The 26,801-nt window shown below is 47.9% G+C and overlaps 1 protein-coding gene across 1 annotated transcript in view; it reads left to right on the plus strand.

Moving 5' to 3' along the window:
• The first annotated feature begins 6,086 nt into the window (after positions 1 to 6,086).
• Positions 6,087 to 26,801, plus strand: part of CDH1 (cadherin 1) — a 75,179-nt gene continuing 54,464 nt past the window's right edge. Inside the window, exons 1-2 of the mRNA XM_053914739.2 lie at positions 6,087 to 6,257; positions 7,094 to 7,208. Of these exons, the coding sequence (XP_053770714.1) occupies positions 6,201 to 6,257; positions 7,094 to 7,208 (172 nt within the window). The 5' untranslated portion in view covers positions 6,087 to 6,200. The remainder of the gene's footprint in view (positions 6,258 to 7,093; positions 7,209 to 26,801) is intronic.

Consider the following 26,801-nt stretch of genomic DNA (forward strand, 5'->3'; position numbering starts at 1 on the left):
TACTGCGTATCTCTTTGCCTCTGCTTCAAATCTGTAAAGTGGATGTAGTGCTAGCACCCAAAGGACTGTATTAGGACTGGCGAGAGAGGCCTTGTAGAGCATGGCGAACTCCAGGAAATGGTAGCTATCATTTTTATTACACGGTATATTGCAATTACTGGCATTTAGCACAATGCCTGGTAGATAGCATTCAGTAATACTTTTTAAAAAATATTTTATTTACTTATTTTTAGAGAGAGGGGAAAGGAGGGAGAGAAACATTGATTGGTTGCCTCTTAACACGCCCCCAACTTGGGGAACTGAACTCACAACCCAGGCATGTGCCCTGACTGGGAACCAAACAGGCAACTTTTTAACCTTTCCATCCACAGGTCTGCGCTCATTCCACTGAGTCACACCAGCCAGAGCACCATTCAATAATACTTAATAAATAAATGCATGAATGTTTACTTGTCTGTATCCTCCATCACCTATGAGCTTCTTGAGGGCAGGGACCATGTTTTGTTTATTTCTATATCCCTAGTGTCAAGAAGAGTGCCTGGCACATAGGGGTGCTTAATAAATGGTTCTCGTTTGCCCTAATAAGCTAATGGACTTGGACAGCCATCATCCATGGTGCTAAAAACCACAGGGCAAAAGGCTGATGAAGAACTTGATAATGGAGGGATCAGCTGACACCAACTGAATCTTATTTATTCTGATAGAACCAACCAGATGGTTCCTTGCTTCCTGATACGATGCCTCGGGAAGTACTCAGTTGAAATATTTTTGCCTGAGAAATGGAATCTGAATCAAATCACGCCTCTAGATCTGAATACAGTTCATATAACATACGGGATAGACCACAGGCGGCAAACACAAGGCCCGTGGGCCGCATCCGGCTCTCCACCCTGTTTTATCCCGCAGCAGCACTGAACTCTTGCTTAACTGTTAAGGAGTAGTTACATTTATACAGTCCTAAAATTACATTCGGCCCTTTGAAGGCAACCGTGAGGCTGATGTGGCCCCCGGTGAAAATGAGTTTGCCACCTCTGGGATAGAGGGACGTGTTAAATGATGTCAGGAGGATGCATTTGACCAAATACAAAGTGCAGGACCAGTGGTCTGGTGTCTTAAAGGAAACAGCCACTTAAAAAAAACCCAAGAACAACAGCAACAACAACAAAACCCTCTGTAAGTTGGGAACTGTGTCCGAATAGAAACAAGAAAAAAGCAAACAAAGGATCTGTTCGTGGTCTTGCCTGTGCTGATGGTTTCACGGCGTGTGCATTTGCCCAAATGTATCCAACTGTGTACTCTAAATACTACTGTCAACTATCCTTCAAGAAAGCTAAACAGAAAGGGGCAGGGAGACCATTATGGATGTAAAAGACTTAACAGACGTAACAGTCCAGTGTGGCTCTTGCTTGGATCCTGATTCAAACAAACTAATTACAAAAGAGACATTTTTTTTCCCCAAATATGGCATAGCTATTGGATGACATTGAGGAATTACTATGAATTTTATTAGGTATTATTGCTAATAAGATAATGGTCATATGTTTTAAAATGTCTTTCTTAGAGATGCAGATTGAAATATTTACAGGGGAAATGATATGTTATCTGGGATTTGCTTTAAAAAATTCTGCAAAAATAAAAATTCGGGGGCTACGCACCTATTAGAATGTCCACGACCCAAAGCTCTGAGAACACCAAATGCTGCTGAGGATGTGGAGCCACGGAAACCCTCATTCCTTGCTGGTGGGAATGCGCGTTGCTACAGCCACTGTGGAAGACAGCAGCAGTTTCTTACAAAACCAAACCGACATACTCTTACCAGTCATGCTCCTTGGTATTTACCCAAAGGAGCTGAAAACATACATCCACACAGGAACCTCCATGTGGATGTTTACAGCAGCTTTGTTCGTAATTGCCAAAGTTTGGAAGCAAACAAGATGTCCTTTAATAGGTGAATGGTTAAATTGTGATACCTTCAGACAATGGAATATTGCACAGCATTGAAAAGAAATCAGCTCTCAAATCATGAAAAGACATGGAGGAAACTTAAATGCATGATATGACGTGAAAGAAGCCGATCCGAAAAGCCTGCGTACCTTATGGTTCCAACAGTATGACATTCTAGAAAAGGCACCAGTGTGGCCCCAGGAAGATCACTGGCTGACAGGAGTAGGGGAAGGGTGGAATGAATAGGTAGATGGAGCACAGAGAGTTTTTAAGGCAGTGAAATGACTCTATATGATACTGTAATGGTACCATACATTTGTTCAAACCCGTAGACCATGCGACCCCAAGAGTGAATCATAGTATAAACTGTAAACTTTGGGTGACTATGACATGTCCATGTAGGTTCATCACGTCTAACACATGTACTACTGTGACAGGGGATGTTGGTAATAGGGGAGGCTATATATGTATGGGGACAGGGAATATATGGGAAATCTGTGCATCTTTTCTTCAAATTTGCGGTGAACCTAACACTGCTTTTGTTTTTTAAAAGATTTTATTTATTTATTTTTAGAGAGAGGGAAAGGGAGGGAGAAAGAGAGGGAAACATCGATGTGTGGTTGCTTCTTGCACGCCCCCTACTGGGGACCTGGCCTGCAACCCAGGCGTGTGCCCTAGACTGGGAATCGAACCAGTGACTCTTTGGTTCACAGGCCGGTGCTCAATCCACTGAGCCACACCAGCCAGGGGTAACACTGCTTTTTCAAAAGTCTTAATTTTTAAAAAATGCAGGGGTGAAAAGATGAAACAATGTTTGGTACAATTACAAAGTTTGTAAAAATTATAAAAATTACAAAAATAATTGTTGAAGCTAGATGGTAGATGCGTGGTGTTTCATTATACTAAACACGGTATGCATTTTACAGTTTGCTTTGTGTTTGAAATAAAGCACTTTTTTTCAGACATGACTGGCTGAGCTGTAGAGGGTGGCAGCCCTGTCGGTCACCGTCATTTTAACAGGAGGCAGATTGGGCATCCAGTTTCTTCCCCTGTGCGTTGGCAGGTGGCAGGCCCAGCAGAGGCGGCAGGAGCTCCCAGGAGCAGTTAGAATGGATCCTCCTCTCCTCATACCTCTGGGTGCCTGATCTGGCTGCAATCCCTAGCAATTCGAATTGCCCGGGATTTCTCGCTGGCCAGCGAGGGGGTGGGCTACTCTCAGTCTGAGAACTCTCTTTGCCGCCTTTCTGTCAGGAACTGAAAGGGTCAGCACCGCCACAGGGATTAATCATTAGCCCTGGCTGACCGGTTACCTGGGCACCCGGGAAGTAAAAGTCCATCAGAGACACACACCCTGCAATAAGGAAATCCAGAGGGTGTCTGCCCGGTGAGCACCAGCGAAGGGTCTGCCATGCACCAGGCAGGGCGCTGGCAAGGCCTCTGGTCAACATTTCTTCTCCCTGTTGACGACTGAAATTTTACTGTTAACATTGGATGGGACCTCAAAGAGAGCTCAGCTCCAAGATCCTGACTTTTTCTTCCCCCCATCTGAGAAACTAATGAAAGCAGTGGAACTCACCACCTGCCCCGACAGGTTTGCATACAGTCTCGGGGTTCCAGGAACACCCCTCTCCCCTAGTCCATTCCCAGACACCAGGTTAAGAACTCTGGGGGGAATTTAATGGCTCCTGAGTTTCTATTCTTTGAAAAAAGCACACTCCAGAGCACGCTTTAAAATGCAAATGACCCTGGGAGGGTTGAAAAGACTAACCAGTCAGTGTGGAAGTTTGTCCAAGCAGAGGCCACAGAAGCCTAAGAGACTTTACTGGTGGGGGGTGGGGAGGCTCCTTCCGGCTCACAGTTTTGCCTAAACCTGGGCAGGGAATGAATGCACTGAGCCAAGAATGCTGACAGCTAACTTTAGGGCACTTACAAGAACCTTGTGAATTAAATGCTATCAACATTCCCAGTTTATGGATGAGGGCAGGTGACATGCTACCCAGCTAGTGGCAGGACAAGAATTTGAACCCTCCATCAGTGGCCTAGCTCAACATCAGCGGCACAGGCTTCACCGGCTTGGGTTTTTTTTTTTCCACCTGCTTGTTTGATCCTCACAAGGACGTGTAGTGTTTTGATGGAAGAGGAAATTGAGGCTATTCATGGAAGGCCACAGTCACAAAACACCCCACCTCCATGGGGCACCTCACCCTGGACGGCTGAGAGAGGGCAGCCCTCCACGATCAACTCCCTGGAGCTTGGAGAAGGACTTGCTGAGAAGTCTGAAGAGAGCGTCTCTCCAGACCTGTCCTCACTGCCCCTAATTGTTTTCTAAAATACTTTTTATTGAATTATCAGAGTGTAATGGAAGAATCGATGAGAGTCACTGTGGAGTTACAAGGCCAGGGCTCGCTGGGCGGAGGAAAACAAAGCCCTAACAGCTCCCTGGGCTGAGTGATGGTATAAAATATGTATTTTTACATAACTGGGAGAAAAGAAATAAACGGACGAGGCCGCCCCATGGGGGAAACGCCTCTTTCTGTATTTCCATTACCTTGTTTAATGCACAGTCCAGCAGGAGCCTCAGTGGGGAAGGAACACTGGAGCCTTTTCCCTCCGAGCCTCCTGGTGGGTTAAGAGGCAGAGAAAGCCAAGATGCAGAAATCCAAATGGCCTGGGCGTGTGCTCAGAAACCCATTTACACTGAGGGGCAGATGGGGAAACCCATTAAAACTGAGGGCACAGACAAGTTGAGGGGCCTGAGGTGACCCTAAAGAGTGTCTTGCTCAGAGACGTCACCTCTCCTCTGGGCTTGAGAAAGTAGCTTCACGGGCTCAGATTTGCCTTTAAGCTCTGGGCAAAATATTCGAAACGTGGCCTTCCCCATGAGAAAGGGGGTGGTCCTTTCCAAAGAACACCCTCCTCCACTCCAGACATTTACGGAGCAGTGGCTACTAGGTGCCAAGTACTCTGCTTCCTGAGTTTCTAGCATTAGCGCCTATCAACCGGACTCGCCAAGGTCACAAGGTTAGTGAGCAGCTGACTCCACACACTTTCGTAGTTCTGACCGCGCTGGCAGGGTGACGGGAAAGATGTGTCCTTGTCAGGGTAGCCAAACCATGCACATGTGGCTGGGCCCTGGAGCTCAGACAGGGAAGCTGTGTGACCTAACATTTGCATGCCTATTCTTTCTTTGATCCTAAAATTATTTTATTGGGGACAAAAACCCTCTAGAGAAGGGGTTGGTGGCTATGGGGTGGTGTGAAGAGCCCCAGTCTGGGGATCCGGAGATCTTTGGGTTCTAGTCTTGGATTTGACATTGATTTGCTGTGGGACATTGAGAGTTATCTGCAAATAGCAGGTTTGAGTGATCTCTGAAAGGGTCTCTTCCAGTTCAACACTAAAGGACACACTGAAAACTGCAGCTCCAGCTGGAAGGCTAGGCAGGGCCACAGGAGGCGAAGCTAACAGAAGAAAGGGCCTTAAAATAAGAGGAAGTTGAGTTCCAGTCCTCCACCATCACCTACTCGCCTCAAATTCTTTATGCCTCAGTTGCCTCTCAAATGAGGATAATAACACAGCTTTTGGGTTATTTTGAGATGAGATAAAATGAGATGGTCAATGTCACATGCTCAGCACAGAGGCTGGCACTGTAACTTCCAATACCTGGCACCTACTGTTACTATCACTCGTATCTGTACAGAGCTTTTATGGTGCAGGAAATGTTGGTCTCATTAATTGCATGACAAGCTCACAGCATAGGGAGGCGTTTGTGATTATTACTTCCATTTGGAAAGTGAAGAAACAGGTTTTGAAAGGTGGATCCTGCCCAGTGAACTGATTTGCAGACACGAACCTTTGGAGACCTGCAGTTAAAAAGGCAGAACTAAATAAAGGGTAAAGCCCAGGTGTTAGCCACCCACAGCGAGGCTGGGTTGCATCTCGGTGGTAATAGGAATCCTGGAGCCCCTGCACCCAACCCTCGCTCGCGCGGTCAACGGGTCGGCGCGAGGCAGGGGGCGGGATTCCGGTGGGCCGTCCTTCCCTCGCCCGGGTAGGAAGCTGGGGCCGCGCCGCGCCGCTCATTGGCAGGTGCATCCTCAGCCAATCAGGCCTGCCGAGGGCGGGGCCTGAGAGGCTCACCTGGCGGCTGCGGCCGATCCCTACTCAGTGGCGTTGGGAGCTTCTGACCACCTGTAAGTTCGTGAGAGTCCTGCCAGACTCTACCCGGCCGGCCGGACCCGACGCTCGCCTGGCCCGCCATGGGCCCTCGGTGCCGCAAAGTCCCCGCGCTCCTGCTGCTGCTGCTGCTGCTGCACGTACGTCGGCTCCCCTGGCTTTGCGGGGGACGTCTTTGCGCCCCACCGTCCGCGCCCCGGCCCCCTAGTCCCTTCCTGTCTGGTCGTTCCTTCCTCTTTCCTGTCGTCCCCGCTCCCCTTTCTTGCAAGAAAGTTTGGGTCCAAATGCCCTGAGCAGCCTAAGCTACAACGCGGAGCGAGCGCGTCTTCGCCCATCGCCCCCTCCGCACCCGGGGTGGGGGCGCGCCTCGCTGCAGGCTCTGGGGGCTCGGGTTTGGCTGCAGAATGGGCTACGGGCGGAAGGGGGGCGCGGGGCAGAGTGGGGGTCGGGATATTGAAAAGGGGAGCCCCGGTGCAAATCCAGGGGGAGCCAGGAGTAGTGGGGACGCCCTCTGAGGTGACGAAAGGGGAATCAACAGAAATAAAGGCACCTGTCAGGTAGAGAAAGGGTTGTAAGTAGGTATGGGGGCGGTCCCGGGATGAGAAAGTGGGGCCACAAGTTGTTGGAGCGCCCTCGGTGTGAAGACCTAGACTTCGGGGCGGGAGCGTCCCTGGGGTGAGGGAGGGAGCGCGGGGCAGAGGAAAGGTGCCTCCGGTGAAACCAAAACGGGGACGGGGAGGAAAGGGGCCAGGTGGGGGGAGGTGACCCACAGCCCCCTCTCCCTGGCGTCCCTGGGGGCTTGGCGGCCGCAGGTCTCGGAAAGAATTTGGAGTGGCTGCTGGCCCCGCGGGGTGGGGGTGGGTCGGTCGCACACTCCCGACGCCCGGAGCGAGGGAGGGGCCGCGCTGCGGGTTTCGGTGTGGGCTGGAGGGGAACCCCCACGCCACCCCGGGTCAGTACCTTTCTCCCGCCCCAGGTCTCACCGCGGCTGTGCCAGGAGCCGGTCCCCTGTCGTCCCGGCTTTGGCGCCGAGAGCTACACGTTCACGGTGCCCCGGCGGCACTTGGAGAGAGGCCGAGTCCTGGGCAGAGGTGAGAGCGCGCAGCCCGGGTCCTTGGGCCGGCAGGGTAGGAATGGGCAGAGTGGTCCGAGAAACCGCGCTCCCATGTGCGGGGGCTAGCTGGGCAAACCCCGTCTTCCTTGACTCAAATACTCCCCTTTGGAATTTATACAGATGGTGGAGCACGGTGGTCGAAGGGGCTGTCCTGGTGAGGTGAATTAGGTCCCGAGGAGGGGACGCTAACAGAGGCCTTCAGTGTGTCTCAGCGTCCTGAGCACTGCAGACACAGTCTGTCATTTAGTACCGCAAACGTCTAGCATGTGGGCAGGGCGCGGGAGAGTGGCAGTTCCTGATTCACAGATGAGCAAAGGAAGGCCCAGAGGGTGCAGTCCACTTGCCCCAGGTCCACAGAGTGGGAGTTTGAACTAGCATCTCACTGCCAGGTCCCATTCTGCGCCATCTCTGAGGTGGCTGAGGAGCCCTCTCAGTTGCGAGGTTGTGGCTTTTACTCACCGAGATGAAAACATTTGGATACCGGTACTATTCTCCCAAGGAATGATGTTTAAAACAAAACAGCCTGGTAGCTCCGGCTCAGGGAATGGAAATGCACAAATGTACTTCTGTGACCTGTTGCCACTGTGATAATCGGAATTCTAGAGTTGGCTGTGTTTTATTTCTCTGTTGTCCGGGGGTGAAAGCAAGGGAGGTTGGCTTCTTATCTGTTTCCCGGATTCCTAGGTGCTTTTTCCTTTGTTTTCTTTCTTTGTATTTAATTTGATTTTATTTTTGATTTTAGAGAGAGGGGAAGGGAGGGAAGAGAGGAAGAGAAACATCAATGTGAGAGAGAAATGGAGATCAGTTGCCTCTCACAGGAGCCTTGTCCTGAACCCATAACCCAGGCATGTGCCCTGGCCAGGAGTCAAACCGGGAGCCTTTCGGTTTGGTTTGCTTCTTTCTTACCAAACAACTTTTTCCTCCCTCTTGATTTTAGTTGATGAGGCGAGTTATCATTAGAATAAAAGAAGCACTTTTTGAAAGAAGAAATCACCCACAATTCCCCTGAGAGAATTCATTGTTTATTCTTCCAGCCTTTGGCCATGTGGACAATCTACAGCAATCACGCTGTTGTCTGAAAAAATTTTTTGAAATTTGAAGTTGTTCCAACAGTGGGTGGCATTTTTTTTTAAAACAGAAACTACAGCTTGATAATATATTTGCTTTTCTGAGTACTGTCTGTGTTGTGTGGAGCTTTCTGTTGGATCCGTAAGGAAGTGTTTGCCCGACTTTTGCCAGGGGTCTGCCATTACCTCTGGCTGGAGGTTCTGCCCAGCACTGTGCTGGGCACCTGGGAATGGATGGAGATACAGGGACACTCCAGTACTGCGTGCTCCAACAGGTTGCTAAAAATGCCCAGGACCCACTTACAGAGCACGGTGGAACATGGGTATTTAGGTGCCTGGAGTGTTTTGATGGGGGGGTATCGCTGGACAGTGAGGATTGGCTTCTGGGAGGAGGTGAAGTCGGCCCAGCCTTGGAGCTGGGTCAGGGGTTAGAAACAGAAGTGTGTGTGCGTGGGTAAGTGAGGTGACCCAACACAAGTCTGGTCACTTTCTTTTCCTGCATCAAGACATTTGTATCACCAAGGGGGTGTTAGTCTAGTTTTTATCCACCTCACAAGTTCTTGTGTCTGACCGATAATAATAATATTACATATTAATAATGTAATAATAATTATTAATATCCATACCTATTACTCACTTTTAACTGGGCTCTGGGGCAAGCGCTTCACATATTTTACCGCATTTACTCTTCCCAAGACTCAAGAATGTGGGTACCATTGTTCTATTTTGCAGATGAGAAAAGTGAAGCATAAAGCAATTTGCTCAGGGTTTCACAGCTGGTTTTTTCTCCTGTTCTCTCCTCTTCCCTTCGCAGTAATCCCCAAAAGGAAAGAGGGGGCTTGGGGAATTAGTGTCCCCTGCGAAGTGGACTTCCTCCTCCCTGTGCATCTGGAGGAGAAGTGTTGACAGAGCTGACCTGAGAGGTGGTGGAGAGAGAGCCCCGTCAGAGCAGTTGCGAGGCGGAGGGGCCTGCAGCTGGCGACACAGTCTTCTCAGGCTGCTTGTGTGGCTGGTACCAGTTCCCTTTGTGTCCTCCTCCCTGCACCCACTCGACGGGTTTCCTGACATTTCACTTTTGGGGGGCTTTTTGGACTATGGGGTCCCCTTCCACTAATCCAATGTGGAATTGCCTCGGGACAGAAATGCCCTTCTGATTAAAAAAAAAAAAATACATGCCACCTTAGAGAACTGGCTTTGTGATTTAAAAAGGCAGCCGGGGTTTTAGGGAGGTGGCCTCACTCTCCTTGGGCAGTCTGGAGAATGGGGGGAAGCCACATTGGTACCAGATTTAAACACTGGCTCCATGGAGAGTTTGCTGCGTGGGAGTTTGAAAACGATGAACCTGTCCCTTTTTGTCCACTGGTGACCATAGAGTGTCACAAAGAGGATTTGGCTAAACTGGGGTTGTTCCTGTGCCCCATGAGATCCTTGTATTTGTTTCATTGGTTTCTCTCCAGGTTCTAGAATGGAGAATGTTTTAAAAACCAACAACAACAAAAACAACCCAGCTGTAAACTTCTTTAGTTTCTGGTTCTTTTTCTTAGCACAGATTGGTTTTGGGATCAAGTATTACCTAGTGCACTCAGCTTTAAGATAACTGGAGGGTGGGGGGAAAGGAAGGCAGCAGGCTTTTAAACTGATGGTTTCTTGCTTTGCTCTCTCTGCCACCTGGCCTTGGGCAAACAAGGCTTATATTTTGTATCCAAGCTCTGGCTGATGGATTGACCTAGCTCACAGGCAAAAACCACCTGTGTGGATTAAGTACGTCCATTTCCCCTTTTTTCTAAAAGATGTGCTGAAAGTCTGGTGGGAAACCTTGGCAGGGGTGGGGAGGGCTAATTAAATGGGCTTTAAAAAACAAATAGAAACTGGCTTTGGGATGCTCTCGCATCATCAGATCCCTGCTCCCCACCACTCAGACTCCTGGAGGATCGTTTCCTGATCACGTCCCCATTACTCACGTCTGTGACAAGGGTTATGCAGAGCTCACCGGGGAAGCAGACTAATGGGCCATCCTCCTGCCCTTGCTTTTGTGCCTCACTAGGGGTAGAGACCCAAGGGCCTGGGCCCTGCAAGGCCATTTAAGGAAGGCTGGCTGCTGCTCCTGCCCTTTCTCTGCCAGGTGGTTATGGAAATCCCTGTTTGCTCTCCGGGGCTTTTTACTGAGCGAGCCTTTTCTTCCGAAATGCTCACCTTGGTGTCTGTTACACATTCCCTTCCAAGCGTAGCCCCAGATAAGCCAGTCGCTGAAGCAATCAGCTCTCGCATCTCCCAGAAGCTGCCAAAACCCAAAAGTCCCCGAGAGGCACCTGTCACAATCCAGACTTTGGGTTTCTCCTCTGCCTCAACTCCCATCTCCTCTCAGGGCTTCAGGCTTTCAGGGAGCTGAGTGAATTCAGGGTGGCTGGTCAGGATAGCTCTGTAAGTATCTTAAAGGTCCAGGTTTGGATTTCAGCTACTAGCTGTGTGATCTGGGGTAGATCGATTTACTTTGATGAGCCTCAGTTTCCCCGTGTGTAAAATGGGATGCAGTAATAGCTACAGGTTTGTCATGAGTACCTGCACAGGGCTGGACCCTGGGATTACAGGAGTCAGGAGTAAATGAAGCAGAGTGGGCTGAGCACGAAGGTAGGTGGGACAAACAAAAGAAAGAAGAAAGGATGGTAAATTGATGGCTCATTTCTTAGGGACAGAGAGGGCATTCCAATGTCATTTTGAACAAATGAGTATACGAATGAATGAATAGTTATGGCCCCTCCTACTCTGGCTTACCTTTTTCCTCTTAAACTCTGCAGCCTCAGGCCAGCCCTGGACGGAGACTGTGAACGGCCAGGGAAGAGTCGGGGCTGTGGCTCTTGAAGCTTTGCGATAAGTGTGTCCCCGGGTTACAGCCACTGAGTGCTTCCTTCTGAAAGCTTCAGAGGGCAGGGAAGGGAGACCTCAAACCCCAACTCGGAAATGGAAAGGCAATTAGTCCTTTTTAAGTGTTTTTCATCTTTGGTCAATTAAAAAGAAATTTGTAGCGGCCTTTCTTTCTCCCTGTCTCCGTTTCCCTTTCTCTAATTTGTTTCCCATTTAAATGCCTCAGCTCATGCTTGGCTGTCGGTCCTTTCTCTTTCTGCACTTTTACTCTTCCCTTTCCTTCCCCTTAATCTACCTCCAGTCTTCCACTTTCCCCCAAGGACCTACGGGCATCTTCCCCATGTTTAGAAGGTTCTTGAGTCAGACTGCCTAGACTGAAATCCAGTTAATGCTCTGTGCCAGCTGGGGGGACGTTGGCTAAGGTCTTTCTAAGCCTCTGTTTTCCCATCTGTGAAATGGACAGGATAGTACCCAAGCCATAGGATGTGTCCAGTGCTCAATGAGTAGTAATATTAAAGCCGCCAGAGGATTTGGTGTCTTCTGTTCGAGACACTCCCTCCTGTGTTTTACCTTTAGTTCAAATGGATCCCTATGCTCCCTCCTGCCCAGCAAACCAGCCAAACCAGTTTCCTCAGTCTTTCTGCTTCTGTGCTAAAGCAAACTTTGCTCTGCAAACAGTGACTAGACCAAAGTGCCCTTTGCTAGGAAAGGAGATTCTGGTATCGCCTGCCACTGTGCAGGGTGCTTGGGGTGGGCTGAAGTGGGTCTGCTGCTTGATCTGCTCTTGAATACTGTTTAGAATTGAGGTGGGAGGAGTGGGGCAAGGAGCAGCAAGGGTGGAGAAGAGGGTGGAGAAGAGGGAGGAAAGAGGGTGGGGAAGGGGTGGGGAAGTTGGGAACACCTTGAAGGTTTCAGCTTCTGCTTGGTTTTTAAAAGGATCTCTAATACACAAGTGGAAGGACACTGGTCTGTTTTCCCGTTGCCATAAATGCTCTGGCCCGGGCCACATGGGGAAGCATTGGATGGCCTGGAGCTGTTGGGGTGGGAATGAGGAGACCTGGAGAAGTAGCCAGTCACAGCCCTCAGGGAGATTTCCGAGAATCTCTGAGAGAAAGTGCTTAGTACACTCTGAGAATATCCATGGGGTGGGAACTGTTCAAAGGGCGCAAGGAGAAGTGGATTTACATGTTTCGCCTTTGTGGGCAGGAGGGCGTCTGCATCAGCCTTGCAGAGAAGGGGAAAGAGCTCTCCCGGAAGAGGACGCAGGTGCGTGGAGGTGCAGCCAGGCACAGGGAAGTCAGGCTGGCTCCATGCGTCCACAGACAGGGAAGGTGACTTATGGGAGCAGAGGGTCCCAGGATGAGGCTGCCTAGATAGGCCAGGGCCAGGCCTAGGACCTCGGTCTACAGATAACTGGGGGGTGTTTTCTTTCTATTCCTTTAGTAGGCAAATCGTGCACTTGGTTAAAAAAGCAAAAAAGTCTCCCCTCCACCTCATTCCACTCTATACCCAGGTCTTCCCCAGGGCACAGGTAACCAATGAGTGGTCTCTTGTGTATCTTTTTCAGGGGTTCCTTATGGGAATACACGAGTCATTTCTTTACGCAAACGTAATTTAATCATAATCTTTTTACAAAGAGTCAGACCGGGGTAACACTGTTCTGTACCTTCTTTTTTGCCCAACAGTATATTTTTGTGTTCTCTCTCTATATAGAACTTCCACGTTCTTTGACTTTGGTCATAGCTGTGTGGCTTGGTTGTGCCCGGTCTGTTTAACCTGCCCCTGAGAGACACTGGCATGGACCATGGGCTGCGTCTTATCTTTCAGAAAACAGCGCTGCAGGGAATAACGTCGCATATATATCTCGTGGCGCATGTTCTGGTGTATGCAGAAGATAAATTCGCGCAGCTGGGGCTGCCCAGTCAGCGTGTGCATTTGTACCTTTGACAGACAGTGCCCTTCACAAGGCCTGGATCAGTTGGCTCCCTCACCAGCATCCAGAGACAGCCTGCTTCCCACTGTCCCCGGGGGGCTTTTAAGCAAAAGGTATTGGGAGCCTGCCTGCCTCCCTGAAGAAAAAATAGCTTTGATTTGAGGAAAGACTTCAAGGTTCCAGCAGCTAAATGGCTCTAAGCAAGAATTAGTTCCAGCAGCTTCTGGAATGTCTTTGCACGCATACTGGGAATAGGTGAGAAAGAGGAGAAAGTTGGGGGAAGGAAAGTGAGTTCCTGGTTAGGAAAGCGGTGAGTGAGTGTTGGAGTCGTTGGCAGCACTGTCAGTGACGTATTTGGGAATTTCAGTCTGGAGCTTGGGAGAGTGTTAGGTGCCAGTTTAAATATGAATTTGTATAGGAAAATGGTGTTTTTCTTTAATCAAACTGGAGCATAGAATGAGGTAGACGGGATATACTGAGTATTTGTTTGGAGGTGGCCAACAAGTAAAAATATAAATATTTCTACCCAACAGTAGGAGCGGGTCCTGCAAAGGGCCTCATAGACGTGACAGGTTCGTCAAGCCTCTCGGGGTCTAAGGGCATTGTCATGGTCCCCCAGGTAGAAGAGAGAACAGGCTCAGGTTGGACAGCTTGCCCTAGGCCACCCAGCCAGGTAGCGGCAGGGCTGGTGCCACAGTCCTGGACTTTGATCTTTCGCGACCTGTGTTCTCACCTGCGTCTCTCTGTGCTTTGTTGCCAACCTGCATCTCCGGGGGAACCTTGCACGCCCTTCTAAGGGGAAGGAAGTCCCTCCTTCCCTTTGGAAAATACAGGCGTGGGCCAAACCAAGTTTACAGTTATAACACGAATAAATAAAACAAGAATAACCTTTTGTGTACACAGAACTGTAAACCTACTTTTGCTCACCCCTGTGTATCTTTATTCCTTTACGTCTCGATAATTTTAATGGTGATGCTGGAATCCAGCGTCTTTTGTCTTTTGCTGATGTGCAATTTTCGGCCTCTTTCCCTCTGACCTTCTCTTCCAAATAAGTGCCAAGCGAGCAGCACTTGCTCTCCTTTCCGTCTTGTCTTTTTGGGTCCCTGAGAATGCAGTTACTGTGGCGTTCAAGACTGAGGGGCGGGAGGAAATCTGTCCTCAACAAACTCCTCTTCCAACTGGGACTTACTCAAGGTGTAGGAGTCAGGCAGAGACCTGGGTGTGGATCCCCGTGCGCTCAGATGTTCCTGCCAGGACTAATGGGGCCTGCCTGGAAGGGGTGAACCTGTTCCCCACGAGCAACATCATCAACAGTAGCCAGCACAGGACCCCGTGGGATAATTGGCCAAGGCCTAGGTAATAATTACTGGGCTTTATAATCAGGAGAGCTTGTAACAAGCAGAAAGCCTTTCAGTTATATGATACCTGGGCAAGCTGAAGGCTGAGAACACCTGTTTCTGTGGTTTGGCATTCACACACGCTGATACACCTTGTCTGATCCCAGAAGAGTTTTCCCAAAAGAAGTTTGAGAGGGTCCTCACGGCGATTGTTGCAACCGTCTCCTTTCTGGTCTTTATTGCCCCTTCACTTTTCCCAGTGCAGTCTTTCCTCTACCCAGCAGCCAGAGTGGTGGTTTTAAAAATATAAATTAGAAAAGAGCAATCTCACTCAAAATCTGCCAGTGGCTCCCGTTTTACACAAACTAAAAATCAAAGTCCTTTCTATGACTTACAAGGTGCCCGTGGTCTGCTCTGTGATCACCCCTTACCTCTTGCCCTCATTACTTCCCGACTGTACCTGTAGCATAGCAGGCACACTTCTGCCTCAGGGCCTTTGCACTGGCTGTTTCCACTGTTCGGAGTATTCCCCCCGGTACGGCTTGGCTCACGCATTTATGTCCTCAACTCTTTGCTCAAATGTCACCGTCTCAGTGAGGGCTTTCTTGAACCCCCCATTTGAGATTATAACCCCTTGCCCCAATACTCTCCTCTCCCCTTCTTTATTTTATTTTCCTGTCTAGCACTTTTCACCATCTAACATCCTATGTATTTCATTTACTTTCCACCAGAACATAAGTTCCAAGAAGCCATGGATTTTGTCTTATTTGGTTCACAGGCTGTATTGTGTCTAGAACAGGGCCTAGCACATGATAGGTGCTCAATAAGTACTTGATGAATGAATGAATGAATGAATGAAGTTTCAGAGTGTGTGTGTGTCTCTATATATATCTTTTGCTTTTAGAAGCTATTCCCCTGTGCTTTAAAAAAAAAAAATTGAGATGTAATTGATATATAACATTAGTTTCAGGTGTAATCGTGCCTTTTGTTTTAAAGAAAAGAGGGAACTCTTGTCAGTAAGGCTCCCATGAACCACAGAAAGGATGCAAAGGGGAGGGGATGATGTCAGGGTACGTGTCGCTGCTTGGCACTCCCCAGTTTCTCTGAGCCCTGTACATCCCCGATGTAACCTTACCTAATTGTCTTGTCACAAAACAGCTTGCAGTCTAGTCTAAAGGTCAGATGATCCATTTCTGCTTTGGTGTAAGGAAGCACCAGATCAAAATCTAAACGGAGATCTGAGCCCGCCAGGGCCATCTGGTTGGTTTCCTATTGTCTGAGTAACACCTTCCTTGAGCAAGGCTCCCAGATACACCCAACACCTTACTCCTGGGTATCCTTCAGGCCCATTAATTGTTCAAGACCCGGTGTCCATTCTTCTAGTTCTTGGCAATGCTCAGGAGCCTGGAAGGAGCTTGTTGAGAGATGCAAAAAACTCCAAGGTAATAATTTAAGGCTAATTCAATCAGTTCATGGCCAAGATAAAAATCTCACAGCTCCAAAGTCCATCTGATCAATCAATATTTATTGAGGGAGTGTTATATGGCAACGTTTTATAATCTTTATGTAAGAAATACCACCCTGCCTTCAGGGAGGTAACTGCCTCATGGGTAGCATTGCCAGATTTCACAAATAGAAAATACAGGACACCCAGGGACATTTGAATTTTAGGGGGAAAATGACTAATTTTTTAGTATCAGAATGCCCCATGCAATATTTGAGACATACTTACTAAAAAAAAAAAAGTTGTTTCATTGTTTCATCCTCTATTCTTATCACAAGCAACATTGTAGTGACTAGTGCTTATTATGTGTCCAGTAAGACATAGGCGGTCTCACCCCTTTACACCTCACAACAACCAGCGAGCAGTGACGTTTTGTCAAGATAGAGTACATAGAGACAGGAAGTGGAAAAGACTGGATGCTTGTTCTGGTGGCTGTTGGACTTCAAAGCCTGTGCTCTTTACAGCAGGAAAAGGCAACTAATCAGACGGGGTAGATAATTCCTGCTCAGAAGGTCGCAGAGGGAGAGAGATCCTTCTGGCTGACAGGCAGTCATTCGTGAATTTACATAACAAATTACGTCGAGTACCTGCCAGCACCAGCTCTGAGCTAGGCATTGGAGATATAATGGGGCAAAACAGACACAATTCCCCCCTTGCGGACTTCTAGTCGGAGGAGACAGTAAAAGGCAGTTACTGGCATGGAAGGAAAAACAGCAGGTAGCAGGAAAGGTATAAGAACTGTGTGTGTTGGTGTGGAGAGATTTGTGGGAGTCGTCACCTGATGAAGTCAGGTGTTCAATACGTGGTAGAATCGGACTGCGTTTTGAAGGAGCTGGACTACCCATGTTCCTTCACTCCATGTTGGTGTTGTTTAAAAAGATTATTCTCTGAGCAGGCATTTTGCTAGAGGAATAATTCTGAGGGCTAATTGTTGCCACATCTCCTTTAAAGGGTATCGGATTCCAACCAGGGTCTAATGCTCTTTCCAAGCCACTCACCTGTGGGCATGTTGCCCAAGAGGAGTGTGGTTCTAGTCTGGTTTTCTTAACTTCCTCATGGTGGAGGGATGAGATCATCCTCAAGAGGCAGCGTGACTCCTTGGACATCATGTTTTGGGGAGAAGTGTAGGGGGAGGTACATGTGTACTTCTGTCATAGGACCTGCTGGCTAGAATTGACCCTGGATTCAGTATGAGGACTTGCCTTCTTTTTCTTTTTCTTTCTTTCTCTGTCTCTTTCTCCCTCCCTTCCTCCCTCCCCCGAACTCTCTCCCCCTTCCTCTCTTTCCCTCCCTCTCTCTCCTCCTCCCTCCCTCCCTCCCTCTCTCCTCCTCTCTCTCCCCCCACCCCTTTCTTTCTCTTTCTCTTCTTTCGTTTTTAGTATGCTTTCAAAGACTGCAAACTTCCTCCCCCACAAATTCTTCATTGCCATTGTGTGGGCATGTTTGAAAAGGGAACAAGATGACCAGCTCCAGTTAGTGGGAAAAGTTGTGGCATTCCTATTGAAAACGTCACCCATTGAATCAGCTGTGGGACAATACCCCGGGCACTTATTGGAGGGTGGGGTGAGACTCTGAATCACCGTCATTGAGAGGCCTCTCCAGGTGAGGTTATCGGTATCAGAGGCTGAATCAACGGTGACATCACCCTCTCATAGTAACAGGTGCGGTAGGGGCCCACTCTTACTCATAAACCCCGGGAGAAACTGACCCTAGATCCCTTCATTCTTAGCAAGAAGCCCCAGGTTTTACAGAAATGACTGTTCAACATTCGCTTGGTGAAGTTCATGGGTCCAATTTCATTGCCAGCCCAATTCCTGGACTTGCAATCATGACTAAACTTTCTGAAGAAATTAGCATTTATGGATATACTGTCTGGACCCTTTGCCCAAAGAAATGCTCTTCTATGCTTTGCAGATGGGTGTTTTGGGATTTGTAATTTGAGTGTTTGATTTTGAAACTTCCATGTAAATTATGTTGATTTTTCTTAGGACTTTGGAATTAGTTATATATTCATTCTCTCTCTCTCTCTCTCCCCCTCCCCCTCTTTCCCCCCTTCCTTCCTCCCTCCCTCCCTCCCTCTTTCCCTTTCTCCTTCCTCGGTTCTGCCAATCCTCTAACCTAAATCAAAGGTGCACTTAAGATGTTGGGATTAAATACCAGGGGGGCAGTTCACCCTAGGAAACTGTACTTCACTTACCAGATGTGAGGATTTACTTCTGGTTTCAAAAGAGATTTTATGTCAAGGTTGTGACTTTATTTTTTTAAATTATATTTTATTGATTATGCTATTACAGTTGTCCCAATTTTTTCCCCACTCCCTCCTCCACCCAGCACCCCCCACTCCCTTAGGCAGTCCCCCTGTTGGTCATGTCCATGGGTCATGTGAATAAGTTCTTTGGCTACTCCATTTCTTATACTGTGCTTTACATCCCCATGGCTATTCTGTAACCACCTATTTGTACTTGTTAATCCCCTCACCTCTTCACCCATTCCCCCACATCCTCCTCCTATCTGGCAACCATCAAAATGCTCTTGGTATCCATGATTCTGTCTCTGTTCTTGTTTGCTTAGTTGTTTTTTTAGGTTCAATTGTTGATAGATTTTTATTTTTGCCATTTTATTGTTCATAGTTTTGACCTTCTTTTTTTTAAATAACTCCCTTTAACATTTCATATAATAATGGTTTGGTGATGATGAACTCCTTTAGTATTTTCTCATCTGGAAGCTCTTTTTTCTGCTTTCTACTCCAAATGACATGTTTTAGATTGGCATCTAAATGTGTAGAACAATCTTGGCTGTAGGTCCCTGCTTTTCATGACTTCAAATACGTCTTGCCAATTGCTTTTAGCCTGCAAAGTTTCTTTTGAGAAATCAGCTGACAGTCTTATGGGAACTCCCCTGTAGGTAAGTAACTTCTTTCCTCTTTTAAGATTCTCTCTTTATCTTCAACCTTTAGCATTTTAATTATGTTGTGTCTTGGAGTGGGCCTTTTTACATCCATCTTGTTTGGGTCACTCTGTGCTTCCTGGACTTGCATGTCTATTTCCTTCACCAAATTAGGGAAGTTTTCTTTCATTATTTTTTCAAACAGCCTTCCAATTTCTTGCTTTTTCTCTCATCCTTCTGGCACGCCTATGGGGCGAATGTTGGACCTCTTAAAGTTGTCCCAGAGGCTGCTTATACTATTTTCTTTTGGATTCTTTTTTTTCTTGTTGTTCTGAATGGTTTTTTTTTTTTTTTTTTTTTTGCTTCCTTATGTTCCATATCATTGATTTGAATCTTGCTTCATCCACTCTACTGTTGTTTCCCTGTAAATTGTTCTTTATTTCAATTAGTGTATCCTTTGTTTCTGACTGGGTCTCTTTTATGCTGCTGAAGTTCTTACTAAATTCCTTGAGCATCCTTATAACCAGTATTTTGAACTCTGCATCTAATAGATTGCATCTCTCCATTTCATTTAGCTCTTTTTCTGGAGTTTTGATCTGTCCTTTCATTTGGGCGATATTTCTTTGTTTCCTTGTTTTGGCAGCCTCCCTGAGTTTGTTTCTGTGTGTTAGGTAGAGCTCCTTTGACTCCATGTCTTGGTGGTATAGACTAATGTAGTAGATGTCCTGTAGGGTCCAGTGGCACAGCTTCCCCTATCACCCATGATGGGTACTTGAGGTGTGCCCTTTGTGTGACTGAGTACACCCTCCTCTTGTAGTTGAGCCTTGGTTGCTGTTGGCAGATCAATGAGAGGGATTTACCCAGGCCAGTCAGTTGCAAGGACTGGCTGTGACCACTTACTACCAACCTCTGTCCTCTGTGGAGGATCAGCTGTGCAGGGGCAGGGTAGTGGTTCTCCCACATGGTCTTCCGCTGGGTGTGCTGGCCCTGGGGTTTTCCAGGTGATGCAGGCGGAGGTCAGACTCCACCAGTGTTTTGTCTGGGGACATCATGCCTGAGCTATAAAGCAATCTGAGACTGCTGCTACTTTGTACTGAGCCTGGAGATTCCTAGGTGAAGCCAAACTGTGAATCTAGGCTGGCTGCTGCTAGTGCTGGGCCTGGGGCTCACTGAGGCCAGCTGTTGCTTGTTTGATAGGATTTAGGAAGATGTGAAGCCTGAGCCAAGACCCACCATTCATATGGAAAAGCAGCTTGGGTGGGCCTGGAAGTTGGGTGGGGCAGAGTCTGCGGGGATCTCCAAGGAGGGTCAAACGATGTTAGCCATGTTTATGGAGTCTCAGTTATGGCACCAGCTTGCCAGCTCTGTGGGAGGACGGTTTAGAAAAGGGACAGTGGTCTCTGCTCACCTTGATGCCAGATGCTTCAGTTTCTCGCTGTATACCATCGGCACTTTTCTAGCTGCTACCCAGTGCTGGAGCTCAGAGGGAGTGAGTCTAAGTAGGTGAGTCCATGTGTGGGTTCTTTAGGAGGAACTGCTTGGGGCTCCAGAAGTTTCTTCCACTGACTCAGTCCCCACTGGTTTTTCCAGCTAGAAGTTGTGGGGACTTCATCTTCCTGGCACTGGAACCCTGGGCTGGGGGCCTGGTGTGATGCTGGGACTCCTCACTACTAAGATATCCCTCCCGAATTTTTATCCACCATGCATTGGTTGACTGACCAGCCCATTCCATGTCTGTGCACCTCCTTCCTGTCTCAATGGATGTGGTTTCTTTAATTCCGTAGTTGTAAGACTTTCCGTTCAACTCAATTTCTGATGGTTCTGAGTGATGGTTGTTCTATATTTTAGTCATAATTTAGATGTGGTTGTGTGAGGTGGTGAGCCATGTCTGTCTGTGCCGCCATCTTGACTGGAAGTTCAAGGTTGTAACTTTAATGATCTTCAGCATTAATTTCTCTTTTAACCCGTGAAAAAGGAACACGTTTCCCTGAGCTTCCCTCAGAGAGTGAATATGAATGGGAAGGGTGGTAATGAGAGGCAGGATTGTATGGGTTCAAATCCTGTCTTGACTCTTACTTGCCATATGACCTTGGGCAAGTTACTTGACCTTCCTCACAGGATTGAGATGAGGATTCAGCGAGTTAACAAATAAAATATGTTCAGTGCCTGGCACATAGCAAACACTCTTTAAGTATTGAGTTTTCATTATTAGACTTTTCTGCTTCAGAATTATATCAAGGAGGTGAAAAAAATGTGTAGATGCTGAAGGAGCCAGAGAGGATTAGGATGAGGAAGGGCTATATTCCCTTGTCTTTTTTTCTTTTTTCTTCTTCCATGTCCTCCCCAAATCGAAGACGTTCCTCTTGACTCAACACTGATTGTGCAGATTATTTGGTGCCGTTCAGGCTGGCCGTCATGATGCAGCTCCGCTAATTTACAGTCACCCCTCCTTGGTTCGGTCATCCTGTAAGCTCGCTTCTAACCTAGCATCATCTCCGTTTTACAGAGGAGGATACTGAGACGCAGAGATAGTTAGTGACTTGTCTAAGGCCACTAAGTCCACAAAACTAAGAAATGGCAGGCAGGGATTTGAACTCTGATCCACTGACCCAAAAGCTTATGCCACTGCCTATGTACTTGGCTGGTGCTTTTCTGTGAACTCTCAACTGCTCAGGTCCCTTGTCAGAGCCATTGCCCCCTCAGTGTTTCTTGAATTACATATGTATAGATACTTATCCTTGCCCCCACCGCCACTTAACACAGAAGGTAGCATATTAAACACACTGTCCTGCACCTTGTTTATCTTGGAGATTGCCCTCACTTTTAACTGATATAGTACTTTTTTTTTTTTTTAGATTTTATTTATTTATTTTTAGAGAGAGGGGAAGGGAGAGAAGAGAGAAAGAAAGGGAGAGAAACATCAGTGTGTGGTTGCCTCTCACATGGCTCCCACTGAGGACCTGGCCCGCAACCAGTCATGTGCCCTGACTGGGAATTGAACCTGAGACCCTTTGCTTCGCAGCCCACGCTCAATCCACTGAGCTACGCTAGCCAGGGCTAACTGATCTAGTATTCTGTTGTAGTTTCCTATTGATGGATACTGGCTGTTTCTGGTCTTCTACTATTAAAGCAATGTCAAGAGCATTTTATTGGGTTGGTCAAAAAGTCCATTACATTTTTTTTTGTACAGTGGCTCTAGTAGTGCTTAATTGTGTTTCACTTCATTTGAAGCAAGTTTGTTAGACTGTATTGTGACAGCTGTCAATCAGTGTGCAATCTTAAAAAAAAAAATCTTTCCAAAATTGGTGAATTTTTGTTCAGCCATTTTAATATTGAAGGTGGAAGAAAATATGCAACATTTTCAGTGTATTATGCTTTATTATTTTAAGAATGGTAAAAACACAACTGAAACACAAAAAAAGATTTGTGCAGTGTATGGAGAAGCTGCTGTGACTGATGGAACATGTCAAAAATGGTTCGCGAAGTTTCTTGATACTCTTGATATTTTGGCCAAATAATTCTTTGCTGTGGGGCTGTCTTATGCATTGGAAGATGTTTAGCAGCACCCCTGGCCTCTGTCCACTAGAAGCTGATGGCAGGAGATAGCCAGCATACTCAAAATATCAAGTGTCTTTTATTTTATGGAGAAAACTAAACGGACTTTTTGGCCAACCCATTAGACGCTCTTTGCAGGAGAGTCTGTGACTCTGGGATGGTTACTGATTGCAGGGGGCAGATTCTTCCATCAGCCAGTCCTGGGCTGGGAGAGGTACTAGGTTTTTAGAGTTTCTGATGATGCATGAAATAGGGTCAGCATTAGTATGGAGCCAGGGGCAGCTTCTCTCACCAAAACTGATGAGTTAATTCTTGCTGGGGTCCCTGCTCAGGCTCCCACTGTGCCCATCAATAGCTCAATAATGCTGTTACTTCCCCAGGCCCCAGGATCCTTAAGCCACCCTGGGTGGGGAGTGTTTATGGATGACTGACTACCTCGGCCTTGGCTGCTGGCCTTTTGAGAAAGAGGAGAACCAATTAATCCTGCTTTCAAATACTTGCGAAGGGTATCCTTCATGTGGCCCCATGGAGAATGGGATGAAAGGAAACGGGGCAGAGTTGCAGCAGGAGGGACTAGGGCAAGACTTCTGAGATTGGCCTGAAGCACGGAAACTGCTTGTTCCAAATGCTGAGAGCTCCTTTTCCAGTTGTGCCGCCTGAAGCACCTGTGGTCACACCAGGGTCATCTTGCTTGTCCCCCTCAATCCCTTGCTGCTGCAGCCCTGTTCCAGACAGGGAATTCCAAGGTCGTCTTCCCTCTACAGGAAGATTCAGAATTGTACAGCATTAAACTCAGAGAAAGAGTATGTTTTTAAAAATCCATTTATTGGGGGCAACGTTAGAAGGAGACTTAAAAGAGTCATGCAGTCCTGGCAGGGTGCGAGGTGGGGCTCAGTTCCTTAGAACATCATCCCGGACACCAAGAGGTTACGGGTTTGATCCCTGGTCAGGGCACATACTTAGGTTGTGGGTTTGGTCCCCAGTTGGGGCGCATACAGGAGGCAACTGATCAATGTTTCTCTCTCACATTGATGTTTCTTTCTCCCTCTTTCTCTCTAAAATCAAGAAACATATCCTCAGGTGAAGTTTAAAAAAAGGAGTCGTGTAGCTCCTTAGTTTATAAAAGAATTTGGCCGGTTCAGTGCAGTTAGGTGACTGAACCAGAGTCATACAGCTGATAGGTGTCAGAATTAGAATAATAATAGTAACGCCGTTTTTAAGCAAGAACCATAATTGTCATAGAACTGTTCCTTGACTGAGTCCTCCACTGTTCACACAGGGTCTGTTTAAAATCCCTGTCCCGGCATTTGGGGTAGGTACTAGGACAGTTCCATTTTCAGGTAATAAAACAGAAGCCTCTGGAGGTGACTGAGCAGCCCAGGGCCACACAGCTGGTGGCCTGGGATGGGAGAAGGTGCGGCCCCCAGCTGGGCCTGCTGTTACTCCTCCCTGTGCTTGCAGCTCTGTTCTGAGGTACTACTGAGCGTTCTAGATTCTTCCCTTTGGCTGAGAGAGGAACCTCAAGGGCCACCCAAAGTCCTTTACTAGTTTTAGCCTTTGTGTAAATGATGGTTTAAGACTCTTTTGGCTGTTTGAAAACCCAGAATAAAAGCTTTGGGTGCTACTGGCCCGCTTGAGCTCCATTTGGAATCTGAATGGTGAAAAGTGTCAAGAGATGAGTTTGCAAGCCATTTCAGAGCTTCCTAGGCTGCGTTAATTATTGTTATTATTTTCTTTTCTAAGTTACTACTTAAAGTTTCTTTCTAATTACTTTGGGGGTGGCAGTGGGGGTGAGGCAGGGCTGGGGTAGAGGGTAAACCAGTTAAACTATGAATGCTGTAGTTTGGTTGGCCTCCTTACCAGGCTTGATGGGAGGCAAGGTGTTTTGTTTAAAATTTTTTTTTATAATGGTAGTAATGGATTGCGGATATGTTAAAAAGGCGGGGGGGGGGAGAGCTTTGGAGAGGAAAGGTAGGTGTCCGGGTGAGTGAGGAGTTGGGGGTGTAGATGACATAAGACCACCATGAGTCATGTGTTGTAGGAGCTGAATCTAGGGGCCCATTGTAGTATTTTTTCTCCTTTTGGTTATGTTTGAAATTCTTCATTATAAAGTTGAAACAAGTTCTGCAAGGAAAACCTGAGTAATGATCTGTAATCGGAAATGCAAACACCTCCCAGATCGCCTTCCCCTTCTCAGGGGCTGATGTCAACAGTTCGGTCTATATCCTCCCGGACGTTTTTCTGCACATCTACAAGATGTGTGTCCGTGTTGGTGGGGTTTTTAGGAATCGAGGTGTTCTAGAAATGGAGATATGAATTGTTCTGCAAAATGTTACCATCTCCTGCCCCTCCTTTATAATACGCCCTGGAAAATTTTGCACGTCTGTCCATGAAACTTGCCCCCCTTATTCTCTGTAATCTGAGGAAAGTGTTTTTTATATCACAGAAGCTGACTGAGTTCCCCCTAGTACAGTGTTTGAGTGCCTACTGTGTGCTCCGTGTCAGTGGCGAGGCCCCTCCTGTCTCGAGGGGTTTGGAGATCAGTCTAGCAGCATCGGAAAACGCTGAGGTGCCAAGTTATCAGACAATGGGCGCATTCAGAATCCAGGTGGGGTTAGACCTGTGTGGGCTGGAGCAGCTGTGGAAGCTTCTGCAGGAGAGAGTGGGGGGTGGGCCTGAGGTGTTGGGTGGCATGTGAGCGGGAAAGGGAGGAAGGAGGCGTTTCTTGTTGGTGGCCTGGGTTAGGGAGGGACCTCTCCTGCAGATTCTGGGGGCTAGGAATATGGCAAAAGGAATGTTTGGATGGTGACTCCTAGCCGAGATGAAACTCAGCTTTCTGGCCTGGAACCCCACCCGGAGGGTGAGGGGCTGTGAGGAAACTCCCTCGGCGTTTCCGGACTGAGTCTGACAGTGCCTGACAGGGTCATAGAGGGACAGTAATGTGGCTGCCGGCTGGGCCTGTTGACAGAGGCCCTGGTGAGCTGGGCGAACAGGAGCAGCAGGTTTTCCTCCGCCTGCCGTGCAGCCAATGGACCTGTCAGTCCCGGAATCCGCTGGAGCAACCTGGGGTGGGCCCCGGAGAACAGGAAATGCGCCACACCATCTGTGGCCCCCAGCGAGGTCTGGCCTGGTTCGTCCGACCTGGTGCCGCCCCACCTGGCTGTCCCACTGCTGCCCCAAGTGCTTATCCAGCGTCCACTCTCTCCATCCGTTTGTCCGTCATTCACTCATTTGTTTGTCCAGTCAGTCAGTAATGATCGAGAGCTCTCAGGTCCTCAAACACTGTTGTGGGACAGGGGGCACAGCAGAGAAGCAGACATGAGCCTCCCCCTGGGGGGAGTTGGTATTCTAGTGTGTTGGTGGGAACAGGCAATAAACAATAGATACAGGGTCCGGCAGAAGTAATGCCTGCTTGAGTGTGGTTGATAGGGTAATAATATAGGTGTAATAATTTATAGTTTTAGTTTGAACATTTCACCTAACATGTCATATGGTGTGCTCGAGTGTGATATTGTTAATGTTACAGAATTACACGCTTATGGCTTTGTAATAAAAGATTTTGTAATTAAGAAGGGGGCGTTATTTGTGCCGGACCCTGTATGTCAAACATTTAGGGTATTGTGTGGCTGCAAATGTTTAGGAAAAGCGAATCTGAGGGGCGAATTATTGGTAAGCGTTGGGGTGGTCTGAGGGGGCCTCACTCAAGGGGACCACTTAAACCAAGATCCCAGGGAGGTGAAGGATCAGGTGTGGAGGGTGCTCCACACTGAGTGAACGGTGAGGACAGAGGCCCCGAGCCAGAGGAGAAGAGCAAGAGGCCAGTGTGCACAGATTTGAGAGACCAAGGAGTGCAGGGGGTGATAGGAGAAGGGCAGACCGGTGATGGCCCAGTGCAGAGGTTTGTAAGGATTTTGTCTTTAACTCTGGGCTCCTCTCTCCCTTTCAGTCCAGATCCACCCACTTCCAGCCAGTTCTGTCTCCTTCTTGCCACATCCCGCCCCACCCAGCCTCCATTCTAGGCTGTGGAATACTCTACAGGTAGTTGTTTGGGCAGGGCTCTTCCAAGAGGATTAAGCTGGTGGTTAATAGCTTGGGCCCCAGTCTCTGACTGCTCAGGTCCTGGAGCTGAGCTCAGAGGCCTGGGGCCTCTCCAAGGCTTCTGATTAACCTGGTTCAGGGTGAGACCCATGAATTCACATTACTCATGGTGATGAGGGTCCATCTCCAGAGTAGCCGGGCTCTCTGACCCCTCCACTAGCGCTCTTTCCTGTGTTTCTTGCACAGCTAATTCATCTTTCTCCCTGCTAGCTCAATTTATGCTTCCTCCAGGAAGCCTTCCCTGATCTTCTACCCCCAGGCCTGAGTCAGGACATCTTTCTTCCCCCAGCTCCCTCTGAGGTTGGGATCCCCTGGGTTCTCTCTCCCC

The sequence above is a fragment of the Desmodus rotundus genome, chromosome 12 (assembly GCF_022682495.2).
Source record: "Desmodus rotundus isolate HL8 chromosome 12, HLdesRot8A.1, whole genome shotgun sequence".
Classification (NCBI taxonomy): domain Eukaryota; kingdom Metazoa; phylum Chordata; class Mammalia; order Chiroptera; family Phyllostomidae; genus Desmodus; species Desmodus rotundus.